Source organism: Nuphar pumila, chromosome 1 (genome assembly GCF_984573655.1).
Source record: "Nuphar pumila chromosome 1, dmNupPumi1.hap1.1, whole genome shotgun sequence".
NCBI lineage: Eukaryota > Viridiplantae > Streptophyta > Magnoliopsida > Nymphaeales > Nymphaeaceae > Nuphar > Nuphar pumila.
The window spans coordinates 23,107,356-23,120,839 of NC_143249.1; the positions used below are offsets into that span (position 1 = coordinate 23,107,356).

Genomic DNA, 13,484 nt, shown 5'->3' on the forward strand with positions numbered 1-13,484 from the left:
AGGGGCGCATCACAGCCACGCCTCAGTATTTTGAGTGTGCGCCTCGCCTCTGAGGCGTACGCTTCAGGTACCGAGGCGTACGCCTCTCACAACACTGGTTAAATGTAAAAAAAAATATCAAAAACTATGATTTTTGAATGGGCCTAATACGGCAGAAGGAGCACATTACTCATATATATATATATATATATAGAGAGAGAGAGAGAAACTGAACATATTAGGCTCTATTTTCTTGTTCTTCTCCATACTTTGAAGTGTTTTATGATAGATCTGAACCGTTAGCTGTGTTTAACATGCTCGATTTAGAGGTAATTGACTCTTGGATCATATTTTTTTGACAAAAAAAATATATTTTTATGATCCGGAAAAAAATGATGCCTTCATAGCTATTGATTTTGGAACACACTCATAGCCTGTAAATTTTTCATATATATATATATATATATATATATATATATATATATATATATAGAGAGAGAGAGAGAGAGAGAGAGTAATTGGTATGTGCTAAACTGCAAGCTAAATGAGTTTTTCAGCTTCTCCGATGTTTTTTACGTTGTTCCAGCCCTATAAATGTATTGGGCATGATCGATTTACTAATTAGAATCCACACATGGATCATGTGTTTTTGATGAAAAAAATGATGTTTGGAGTCTCGAAATTTTACAAAGATTTTAGACCGTTGATTTTTTGAACTTTATAAAAACCCACCCATATGTTGGAATCGAATGCTTGCTTCGAGAGCTGGTCCCTATAAAATACATAGATCGCATCTGTATGGTCATAATTTAAAAATAAAATAAAAAAGCTCAAAAAACCTATTTTGCACCTCTCTCTCTCTCTCTCTCTCTATATATATATATATATATATATATATATATACCTCTCTGTTTGCAATTAATGAGCCTTAGTAACGAGGTAATGGCTGCATGAGTTGGATGCCTGTTGCAAAACACTACCATCATATACACGCTGTACTTGCTAGCATGAGCAAAAATGCTCATGTTCAGCATGACCTGATCTGCTTCCCATAAAATGGATCTATGCAAAGATAAGACTTAAAAGAAGATGAGGCTTTAGCGAGACCTGAAACAGGGGCAGGTTATATGCCCCCCCCCCCCCCCGAACATGCACTGTAGCTATAGTGAGTGTTGGGGGTCTGACTGAGCGCGTCACGTGGCACTCAGTCGGGTGTATAGGACCCTCTGTACACTGTCATACACTTGCCTGTAGGGGTGTACAACGGGTTATGGGGGGTCCCGTACACCCGACTGAGCACCACGTGGTGGTGAGTCGGGCCCCCCAAACATGCACTGTAGCTACAGTGCATGTTCGGGGGAGAAGATGCAGTCCTCTCCCTGAAATATATCTATATATACATGAGGGAATGAAAACCTACCAAACTTATCCAATAAAAAACATTTTATTAGATTTTGGGTGTTTTTTCAACATTCTGACCTTGCAGATGTGATCTATGCGCTTGTTTCACAGAAATTTCGTTATTGAAGCATTTGATTTTGATGCATAGATAGGTATATATAAGATTTCAAAAATCAACTGCTTATAATTTTTATAAATTTTTGAGGTTTCAAATTTCATTTTTTTCATCCAAACTGCATGGTCAAAGTGTCAATTTCTAGTAAATCAATCATGGTGAACACATCTGTAAGGTTAGAGTTTCAAAAAAATATCGAAAATTTGATAAAATATTTTTTAGTGGGTAGGTTTTCTAGTGAGTTGGTTTTCATATATATATATATATATATATATATATATATATATATATATATATATATATATATATATATATATATATATATATATATATATAGAGAGAGAGAGAGAGAGAGAGAGAGAGAGTAATGTGCTTATTATGCCCTCTTTTTTAGTTAGGCCCATTCAAAAATTATAGTTTTTAGTATTTTTTCTCATATCTAACACCATATGTGTGATGTATAGGTTTGTTTAGTAAGAACTGGCTTTTTATTGTATACAGGTTTTTTGGTGATCCAAAAATAATGGCTATAAAGGCATCAATTTTTTTTGGCTCATAAAAAATACATTTTTCATTGAAAAAACATGATCAAAGATTTGATTCCTACTAAATTGAGCATGATAAACACATCTAAAGGTTCAGATCTATCATAAAACACTTCAAACTATGGGGCCTAACGAGACCTAATGAAAAAAAATGGGCCCACCTTCTCATTCTGTCCAGTTCTGCTCTCTCAAAAATCATCATTTTGGGCATTTTTTTTCTCGCATATAACACCATATATGTGATCTATAGGTTTTGTTTAGTGGGAACAGGCTTTTGCATCACAGGAATCTGACCTTTATACAGATTTTTTCGATGATCCAAAATCAATGGCTATGAAGGTACCAATTTTTTTGTCTCATAAAAATATATTTTTCGCCAAAAAAATATGTTCCAAAAATTGATTCCCACTAAATCGAGCATGCTAAACACATCTTAACAGTTCAGATCTATTATAAAACACTTCAAAACTATGGGACAAAATGGGGCAGAACAAGAAATAGACCTAATATGTTCAGTTCTCTCTCTCTCTCTCTCTCTCTCTCTCTCTATATATATATATATATATATATATAGAAAGAGAGAGAGAGAAAGTGGTAACTGCATGACCACTTTTAGAACATGACCAAAACAAACTCTCGTGCGAGGTTCCACCAATCAACACCTTTGTCGCGCTCAATCATGCACTAACAGTGAAAAAACTGATAAACTTAGGTATATATATATATATCGTAACTAAGTTTATCAGTTTTTTCACTGTTAGTGCATGATTGAGCGCGACAAAGTTTAACTTGGCAAATGCTTCAGTGGGTCTCTAAGTTTTGAGGATATATCACAGGGCAACGATATTTTGGTGGCGTGTTTCTAGTGACATGAGCAAATACGCTTGAACAGGCACAGACAAGTATGGTCATTACTTTAATGTTGTTAAATGTTTTTAAGTATTATTTCAAAAAAAGTATTTTAAACATTACGATATTAAAAAAGTAGTTTTTTAATAATTAAAAACCAAAGGTTTTGTATTTTCATGACTTATGTTTTCAAAACAATTTCGAACTTGCAAGTCGAAGTCGCGTCCTGGTGTCTAGGTGCCTTTGAAGGGACTCGGTTGGGGCTGCCAGAACAGATAGAGCGACAATTATAGGTCTTTATGAGATTGGGGTTTGGGGGGTATTACAGTCACTCAGAGTTGCATGGATTGTAGCTGAAGGAGAATCTCTGTCCTTCAATCCTCCAAGATACATAATGCAGAAACACTTGAGAAGGGCAACGTGGTCAAAATCCCGGAATCATCTCTCTCTCTCTCTCTCTCTCTCTAATATAAGAGATCCAAGGAAAGATGTAAATCCACTCTCTCCTTATAAACCGATTCAAGAGTGCAATGCAGAAGTGACTCAGAGAGGAGCCCTCTCTCTCTCTCTCTCTCAGTCATTTAATCCAACAAACATGAGCAGAATCAATCAGAATGCTCCATTCCTCTCAGTTCTCTTCCCCCTCTTCCTCCGCTCATCTATCCTCCTTCTGACTCTTCTCTCGCCCTCAACAGCTACTACTACCACTACCACCAATCCCGAAGCTCAAATCCTCCTCTCATGGCTCCAATCTGTCAAATCTCCAATTGGGTTCTCTTCTTGGTCTCCCCACACTACCCCTGACCCTTGTCTCTGGTCCTACGTTTCCTGCTCGCCTCAATCCCACATCACCCAGATAGTCATCCCGCCACTCCCTCTCCTCGCCGACTTTCCCACCCACTTCACCGCCCTCCCCTTCCTCACCAAACTCATCGTCTCCGGCGTCAATCTCACCGGAGAAATCCCTCCCCAGATCGGAAACCTCACCTCTCTCGTCGTCCTCGACCTGAGCTCCAACTCCCTAACAGGAAAAATCCCCCCACAGATCGGAAAACTCCGCAACCTCAAGGTCCTCTCCCTCAATTCGAACCTCCTTGCCGGCTTGATCCCTCCGGAGCTGTCGAATTGCTCCCGCCTCCGTACTCTCAATGTTGTCGAAAATCACCTCTCTGGCCGGATTCCGGCCGGCTTCGGCCAGCTAACCTGGCTTGAAACCCTCCGGATAGGCGGCAACCCGGCGATCGAAGGCGAGATTCCAGCCGATATATCGGACTGCAAGAACTTGGTCTTTCTGGGACTCGCGGCCACCAACATCTCCGGCCGAATTCCGGCCGGTTTTGGCCGGCTGAGGAGATTACAGACGCTCTCCATTTACACCACGATGGTTTCTGGAGGAATTCCGCCGGAGATCGGCAATTGTTCGGAGTTAGTTAACCTGTTCCTGTACCAAAACCACCTCTCCGGCCTCATTCCGGACGAAATGGGACGTTGCCGAAAGCTGGAGCGGGTGCTTGTGTGGCAGAATGAGCTCGCTGGAGAAGTGCCCGAGTCGGTCGGAAATCTAACCCAATTGAGCATTTTGGACGTCTCCCTGAACTCTCTGAGCGGTGATATCCCTCTGACTGTTTCCAATCTAGGGAAGTTAACCACCCTCCTCCTATCAAATAACGGTTTTACGGGTCGGATTCCTTCCGTAATCGGAAACTGTACTGCATTGTCCCAGCTCGAGTTGGACAACAATAGGCTCTCGGGTGAGATCCCGCCAGAGATCGGCCGGTTGACCGAATTGACCCAGTTCTTCGCTTGGCAGAACATGATCTCCGGCACAATTCCGGCAATCTTGGCCAGTTGCACAAAACTACGAGCGCTCGATCTCTCGCACAACCGCCTCTCCGGCAGGATACCCCCCGGCCTGTTTCAGCTGAAGAACCTGACCAAATTGCTCCTTCTGTCCAACGAATTGTCTGGACCTATCCCGCCAGATATCGGCAACTGCACTAAACTGGTCCGCCTCCGGCTCGGGAGCAACCGGCTATCCGGGGAGATCCCAGGATCAATTGGGATGTTGGGTAGCTTGAGTTTTTTGGAATTGTCGGATAACAGGTTCTCCGGCAAGATACCATCGGAGATAAAAAATTGCAGAGGGTTGGAAATGGTGGACTTCCATGGGAACAGGATTGAGGGTAGCATCCCATCTTCACTGGGATCAGTTCATGGCCTTCATGTTTTAGACCTCTCCATGAATAGGATTTCTGGTCCAGTTCCTGGTTCCTTGGGTGGGTTGAAGTACCTCAATAAGTTGATGTTGAATGGGAATTACTTTTCTGGCTTGATACCCAAGTCTTTGGGATTGTGTTCTGAAGTGCAATTGTTGGACTTGAGCAGTAATAGGATATCTGGGCCCGTTCCTGATGAGTTGGGTGCTTTACAGAATTTGGATATCTCGCTGAACCTAAGTTGGAATTACCTCTCTGGTTTGATTCCAAGTACATTTTCAGGACTCTCTAACCTTGCAAACCTGGATCTTTCACACAACATGTTGACAGGGAGTTTGGGAGTTTTAGGTGGCCTTAGTAATTTGGTCTCACTGAATGTTTCTTACAATAATTTCTCTGGGTTTCTTCCTGATACAAAGTTGTTTTGGGAGCTTCCTCAGAGTGACTTGGAGGGGAATTCAGGATTATGCTCTAGTGGAGATGATTGCTTTGCTCAAGTTCGTGAAACCAAGGGTATCAGAACCCATCAGAAGAGTTTTAGATGGGTCATCTCTTTGCTGTTCTGTGCAACATTGCTGATCTTGATCTCAAGTCCCGTGCTAATAAACCGAGCACGGGCAATGGCGAGTTGTGTCGGATATGGAGATATGGGGGGTGATTGGAAGGTCACACTATTCCAAAGAGTGAACATGTCTTTGGATGAAGTGTTGATGGGATTGGTGGAGGAAAATGTGATTGGGAAGGGATTCTCTGGCGTGGTTTATAGGGTGGATACAGGGACGGGCATGGTGATCGCCGTAAAGAAGCTGTGGCCCTTGAAGAACGAGGAGAGTTCTTTGGAGAGAGATTCATTCATTTCCGAGATTAAAACTCTTGGACTGATCAGGCACAGGAACATAATCAAGCTTCTGGGGTTCTGCACAAACACCAACACTAGATTGCTGATGTATGATTACATGCAGAATGGGAGTCTTGGTGAATTGCTCCATGAAAAGAAGATGGTCTTAGATTGGCAAACCAGGTACAAGATTATGCTTGGAGCAGCACAAGGGCTGGCCTACCTTCACCATGATTGTAGTCCGTCTATTATTCATCGGGATATTAAGGCGAACAACATCTTGATTGGCCTGGATTTTGAAGCATACCTTGCAGATTTTGGGCTGGCAAAACTTGTTGATCCATCCGAGCACACAAAAAATTCCAACACTGTAGCTGGCTCTTGTGGCTACATTGCTCCTGGTATGGCTACCAACTTCATTGGCTGCTTTTTCTCCTTTTATCTTATGATGAAGAGGATGATATATTGCCCAAGTAGAAATTCTTCTTATGCTTATAGCTGTTAGCGAATCTGATCACCGCTACTCTCACTGTTTTTGATATTTCAATGGCAAACCAAAGAAAAAAATCTTTAATTAGTAAGCACTGCTAATAATTGGAAGGACGATTTTTTTACGTTTTATGTTGCAATTGAGCAGCCACACATGGTTATACCGTCTGTGGATGAGATCTCGTGGGATTTTTTTGTTTCTGTTTCACTGAAAGATTGATGTGCCATGTACTGAAGTGCTGCACTGTATGTTTGGGAAATCAGATATCGGTGGTCTTGAAATAATGAAAATTTGAGATTTATTGAATCTATATGAGTTTGATATGCTTGATATTCAATTGCAGAATATGGGTATAGAATGAAGATCACTGAGAAGAGTGATGTTTATAGCTATGGTATTGTCCTTCTTGAGGTACTCACAGGGATGCAACCCGTTGATTCAAGAATACCAGAAGGGATGCACATTGTTGACTGGATCTGGCAAAAGCTACAAAAAGAGAAAGCAAACATCATGGACATTCTTGACGAACGTCTTCTAGGTTTGCCAGATTCTCAGGTTGGAGAAATGTTTCAAGCTTTAGGTGTGGCTATGCTCTGCATTAACTCGTGCCCCGAGGAACGTCCCACCATGAAAGATGTCACTGTAATGCTCAAGGAAATCATGCTTGAAGGTGAAGACTGTTGCACCAAGACAGGAACTATCATTGAAGTCATGAACAAAGCCCCACCATCCTATTGCAATAGCTTTTCAAGATCTTCTGAGCTTCTCATTTGTCCATCTCTCTACTCTTCTAGTTCTAGCAGACTGGATTTTCAGTAAGACGTATAGTTGGTACCAATGGTGCTCTGGAAGTTAGTTATCTGGTGTATCCGAGCATTTCATGGTTAAAAAATCATGATATATATGTATATTAAAAACCGGATCACACAAGAAAAATTGATCTTGCATGTACTAATCTGAGTGAACATAGTCTTCCACTGAAATTTGTACTGTAAGCCCTGTGCTTGATGATGGAATGCTTTTAGGGAGTCATGTTGCAATACAAGATATATGTGGGCTGCTGCTGAAGTCTTTGTAGATGAAAGTTTCTACATGTGAACCCCCCAGACTTGACCATCCTCTTAACGAACAATGAGTTGGATGGCAATTGGTTGTATAAAGAGTCACATGACACAGAATCATTAAGTGGGTGTAGGAGAAGTTGGCCTACTAAGATGTAAGAGACATTTTCATCAGGGAATCATCTTTCCCAACCACAATTTTTCACATTTAGGACTTATACAAGCTTGAAGCCTTGAACAGTACGTTGTACGCACCAATGATGCACGTGATTTTTTTTCTCATCCCTTGAGACCTCTGGCAAAAGCAGATACACACTAAGCATGGCTGGAGGGGCTGGAACTTGGCTTGACGTGGGTTTTCACTTATGCCCCCCAAAGGCGTACATGTTTTCATTTCCTGATATAGGTAAATAAACAGAAAAGGAGAAGGGAAAATCTAGAATGCTGAGAGAGAAATATTATCCAATGTTGTGTTATATACAAGTGTACATTGCCATCGTTTGTGTCAAAATATATGTTCTTGGGTACTAAAATAACCATCTATGGGTATATTGTCAAGCAAATCAGACCTGACAAATATGAAATTCATTGTGCATACTTTTTGAATGAACGATTTGGATGCCAAGATATACAAGTATATCACACTTTTATAAATGCTAAGTGACTATCCCGGCGCATGACACCATATAGTGGTAGAAAATAAAGTTTGTTTCTCATTAAGTTTATAAACTACATTAGTCTACAAATTTCATGAAAATCAATTCCCAGTGAGGTTTCTCTTTTTCTGTAACAAAAATGGATTTTCTAAGTGGTAAAGTCTTGTGTGGCATCTATCTGTTAGTCCAGGTTGAGCAGGTTGAATGTAGCCAATCCAATGACTTTGCAAAGGGTGGAAAAAGAGAATAGGGACCCATTTGTTTCATAGGAAAGGAGGTTGGTCACGCTGGAAAAGACACTTTCCCTTGGAATGTAAAATGAATGGGTCCAGTGAGCAAGCAGCAGCCGATGCGGCCCACCTTTTCCCATGGGGCCTGCCTGTTTCTTGTGAAACTCTTTTCCTACTCGGTTGGGGGAGTAGGGTTGGGAAGCCGTTTCCCATGGAAAAGGGATCCCCTGTAATTTTTCGAGGGATGTGCCCTTTCCCACGAAAGGCGTCGTGTGAGGCATGAAACAAAGGGACCCTAAGGAAATCAAGCATAAGAAGACTTTCACCAGGCCTTTCAACCAATACTAAAGAGCATTTCATTATAGTTCCAATTTTTGTACCATATTATAGTTGATTTTAAAGTACAGTTTTGTGAGAAAACCCATAGAGGGAGATGAGACTCCATGAACCAAATAAATAAATAATGTTGTCTAGATGTGAAGACATGTATGCTTTTCCCTTTGAGACAATAAACTCTTACTAGGAGCTTTTAGAAAGGATAATGCATGGAACCCAAAAAAAATGACCATAAAAAGCATAACAGTCCATGTTTACTCATGGTTCTGTTGTAAGGTAGCCAATAATGTGTCTTTTGCTTTTTTTCAAAGGATCCTCAAACTGGCCAATCTTCATAAAGCAAGTTGGATACAGTTTTGGATTATGGGCTCTTGCTTCTTTTCAAAGGATCCTCAAACTGGCCAATCTTCATAGAGCAAGTTGGATACAGTTTTGGATTATGGTCATGTCATAGTTGAACCAATCAAAATCTAGCATGTGGCCCCTAGAAATGGAACCTCCCTTTTCATCAATACAGCCATAAGATCCAGACCAATATCCAGCCCCTAGAAGACTGGACCTTGAATCATAAGCAGATCCATTTTAATTAGTCCCTGGATCTGAGGAGGTTGAACCTAGAAGTGTTTTGGTAATTGTCCAAAGTTCAAAGTGACTACTGTCCTACAATTTATGCCCGTAGACGTGTAGGAGTTGGTCAAACCCAATACCCGAACAGCTTGACCTGAGGTCCTATTTCCCATTGTCCAGTTGGACCCAGATCCATGCACGGATGGGCCTATCGGCTTATAGGAAAACTCCATGGCAGTGGAACCCTTTTTTGTTTTCTATGATAATATTTTCAAGAAATTCATTGTTTCTTTTCTATTAGACAAAGTCACTCTTAGCATTTTTAGTCCATATTTTTAATCCCTTAATTTTGGACCAATGTCACAAATCTTGATCTTGTGATTTCAGGGAAAATATCATATGATAATTTATATTTTTTGGAAAAAATCTCAAAATAAACATCAATGAATATAAAATTTAAATTGCACGCACATATATAAGTATAAAGAAAATATAAAAAGCTGCAGAAAATATAAAAGGTGTTATGATAAAGTTCATATTGCAATAAACTTGTGATAATTTCAAAACAGGCAAATTTTTTATAATATTACTACAGATTCAGGACTATATTGGCTTAGATCCAAGGCGGGTAGCCTAGTGCGATGTGGTCAGACTGTTTGACGGGCAGCCTGAGTTCCAATCCCATGGGCGTCACTCCCTGCTTAAGCTGAAGCTTGGTGATTCCCTGGGATCTAGGGGTAAGCTTCGGAGTATTACACTAACAGGACAGCGACCCTATGTCCATCAAGCTGAGCCAGCTCTGCGCTTGGGTCTGTTTCTCTGATTAAAATATTATGTTAAAAAACAATGTTTTTCAAAATATCATAGAGGTAACTCATGAACGTCACTAAAGAGTTTCGATCGGGTGCAATATGATTGCACAAATATCTGTGCACTAAGCACATGATTGCCCTTCATCAGGCCTTGGTCCCCAAGATGGAAGGTGATCAGGTGCTTAATGCACAAATATTTGTTCCCTCATATTTCACATGATCTTTTCACAATGTGAAACCCATGAGTGCATATACATTGCTGTGTAGCCTAAGCTCGGTGTAATCCTCGGTGGCTAAAAGGGACCTGAGGTTTTTGCACCAATGAGCTTGCAAGTGAGAGGCCGTTATAAAAAATAATAATAATTAGATTTTTTTTATTTTTTATAGGCAAGCTGGGGTTAGGCAGACCACTACCAATTATACAACTGTACCATTAGGTTTTGGACATAACGGATTTGGGTCCAACCCATTAGGTGACCCGGTTTGACACCATTAGTAGGCCACATAATGAGGTGTTAATGGGTGGCAGTTACGTGAATGTGGAGAGATCACATTCTGCATCTTTCTTTCATTATATAAGGGGGTAGGCTGCCATGAAAATGATGAGAGATTCATAGCTATTAGCCTATCCCATATACCACATAAGGTTTACGTTGTACAGGGTCCTGCTCACCGTCGACCTAAGGCCTAGGCTCATCGTGGGTGTCAACCGGTTGAGGAGAACGTCGAACACCCGCACTCGCACGCCATGACATCTTCAGGTACGCTTTTGTGTATGATTTTGCAAATACGCCAACATTGGGTTATGGGCCCACCATGCTTCTGTTGCGTGGGTGCAGGGCCTTTTGACATTTTTTCTGGATTCAGATCACGCACTGGTACCGCTGACCGCATGTCGCCATGGGGTGACATGGGTCACCGGTCATTCCAGCAATCTATCGCAAATGGCGACAAATGATGGTGATGCCGAATTCTCGGCAAACTGTTGTTGTGGGGCGACAACAAAAGAAAAAATTAAATAAATATTTTTTTTAACCTCTGTTTGCCTGGGTTGTTGCAGTGGCCATCGAGGGAAGGCATCGCCGCTATGTTTCGCCGAGAAGAAGGTGGTCATTGGGTCGCCGCTTCACCGGCATCCTTGCTGACAAAGTCTCTCGACAACATAGGTCATCATCGGAGATCCAGGAGGGCGGATGCAGGTCACCATTGCCGACGGTTTTCTGGCTGGAAGGTGCTTGCAACTGCACATCACCGTGGGGCGACGTGCGTCAGGCTGTGCTGATGTTGTTGCCATTAGAATCCTGGGGGGGGGGGCATCGTCGGTGGCCTTCCAGCTGGCTGCTGGTGACGACGACTGTCCCGATGACCTTCTATTTAAAAAAAAAATAGAGGATCGAACCCGTGCACCATTGGGTTGCAGGGTGGTCGGCCTGTGTCGGGGTCACCGTGAAACATCGTCGAAGGGGGGGAGTTGTTTTCGCTGGATCGCCAACGCCCGTCTGACGACGTGCGGCAAACAGGGTTTTGAAAACCTCCATCTTCAAAACCCTATTTTGCCTCTTCAGTCGTCGGGCTAAGGTTTCGGCTGGTGGCATTTCGTCAAGAAGATGAGAGCGTTGTGGATAGACAACGACCTTGCTGATGTGATGCTGGGGTGATGTCGGAGGTGCGTCGCCGGGGATAGGTGACTGTCGCCGGCTAGGCACCAACGTCGGTCGCCACACGGCGATGTGGGTCGCCGTGGGGCAATGAAGACAAAGAAACCTTTCAGTTTCTCAGAAATAGTAAACAGAAACCCTCGGGTTTCTGTTTTAATACTGGATCGGGTCTGACGTATTGACCCGGTGATAGGTTCGATCCAAACCCATTTTGGGTGGATTGGGTCTACTATTTCCATTGGATCGGACACAGACCCATAATGGTTTCGGGTCTGGGTCTGATCCAGAAAGATTCGTGTCCTTTCTGGACTGGGTCAGACCCGGGTAAAGGTCGAACTGAGTCAGACCCGAGTCAAGTTTGGATCGGGTTCAGATCGGACTGGGTCAGACCTGGGTCCAATTTGAACCGGGTCAGACTCATGCTTCAGCAGGGTCTAGATCATGATTGGACTGGATTGGATCCATAATAGAGTCCAAACATTATTTAAACCTGAACCGGATCAAGAACTGATACGACCCTTTTTGGGATTGGTTTAGAGCCATTTTTTATTGATTCCTTTCAGTTTTTCACCGGTTCCGAGATGCTAAGACCCTATTTTCATAAATATATGAAGATATAGGGATTTTGGCATACAATTATAATGTTTATGAACTTTTGTTCAAACTTGACACTGGTTCATAAGATTTAGAACTAGTTCAAACTTTTTGATGACCGGTTGGGGCTGTTTCAGACCGGTTTAGAGTGTTTCCAGACCGGTTCTAACTTGTGGATTCTGGGTTTTACCCATATGAGCTTGCATTTGTTATTTTTCATGCTTTATAAAGTCTTTATTTCAAAGAATGCATGACTTATGTATGTTGATTCATGTGTTTTATGTAGGTTAAGTTATGCATAATTTTTAAGCATGAATTATGACTAAATTCATGATAATTAGTTTATGCATATTAGTTGTAGCATGAACTTGTATTTTGTCATGAATATACATGCATTAAAATGTGTGCATGAACATGCTCCATAATATTAATATGCTTTTGGTAAAAGATCTTGATTGACTGATTCATGTAATCCTCAAAGTGATCTGAGTTGTGTTGATTAAAGACTCTTTAGACCGTATTAAAATTTGTTATTATGATTGTGTGTGAATTTATGAAACATCGATTCTACCCAAAGGTAGGTTATTGTGTTTCAAATTCACTCAGGGTGTTATAGTAGATGTGTATTTCATGAAGCATGTTCGTAGCCAAAGGTATAGTGCTGAAATGTTGTTGGTTACATGAACTGCTAGTTTTACCAACTGAAGTCAATTCTTTGAGAATTGAAGAAACAAAACAACTATAAGTATTGTTGTTTCCACCAAAGTTGAACGATAATGGCTCAAATATGCTTGTCTCAGAAAAGGTGAATAATAAAGGGTCTCATATTTACTTTTTCAATATAAATCTCGTATAGAGTGATTTATCTTTTATTCATACGGAGAATAGAACAGTCATTCTGTAGGCTGTCTATGAGAAGTGGGAGCGCTTAAAATGATGTTCATGAGAAGTGGGAGTGTTCAAATATTTTAGCATGTTGCTTTTGCAATCGCGAGTGACTTAGAATATTTGAGGTGTCATCTTTCACTGCAAGACAGTGAAGAAATTTCTGAAATCCATTGAGACAAAAATTATTGATTTTATACGAGATTTTATCTCAGGCCAATTGGATAAGAAACTTCATTATGGGTCTTGGTA

The 13,484-nt window shown here is 41.3% G+C and overlaps 1 protein-coding gene across 1 annotated transcript; it reads left to right on the forward strand.

Annotated features, from left to right (window-relative positions):
• Positions 1–3,410: 3,410 nt before the first annotated feature.
• LOC149848333 (uncharacterized) lies at positions 3,411–7,301 on the forward strand. Its single transcript, XM_090011174.1, has 2 exons — positions 3,411–6,344; positions 6,777–7,301. The coding sequence occupies exons 1-2, from the start codon at positions 3,485–3,487 to the stop codon at positions 7,250–7,252; spliced, it is 3,336 nt and encodes a 1,111-aa protein (XP_089867300.1). The 5' UTR covers positions 3,411–3,484; the 3' UTR covers positions 7,253–7,301.
• The last annotated feature ends 6,183 nt before the right edge of the window (positions 7,302–13,484 follow it).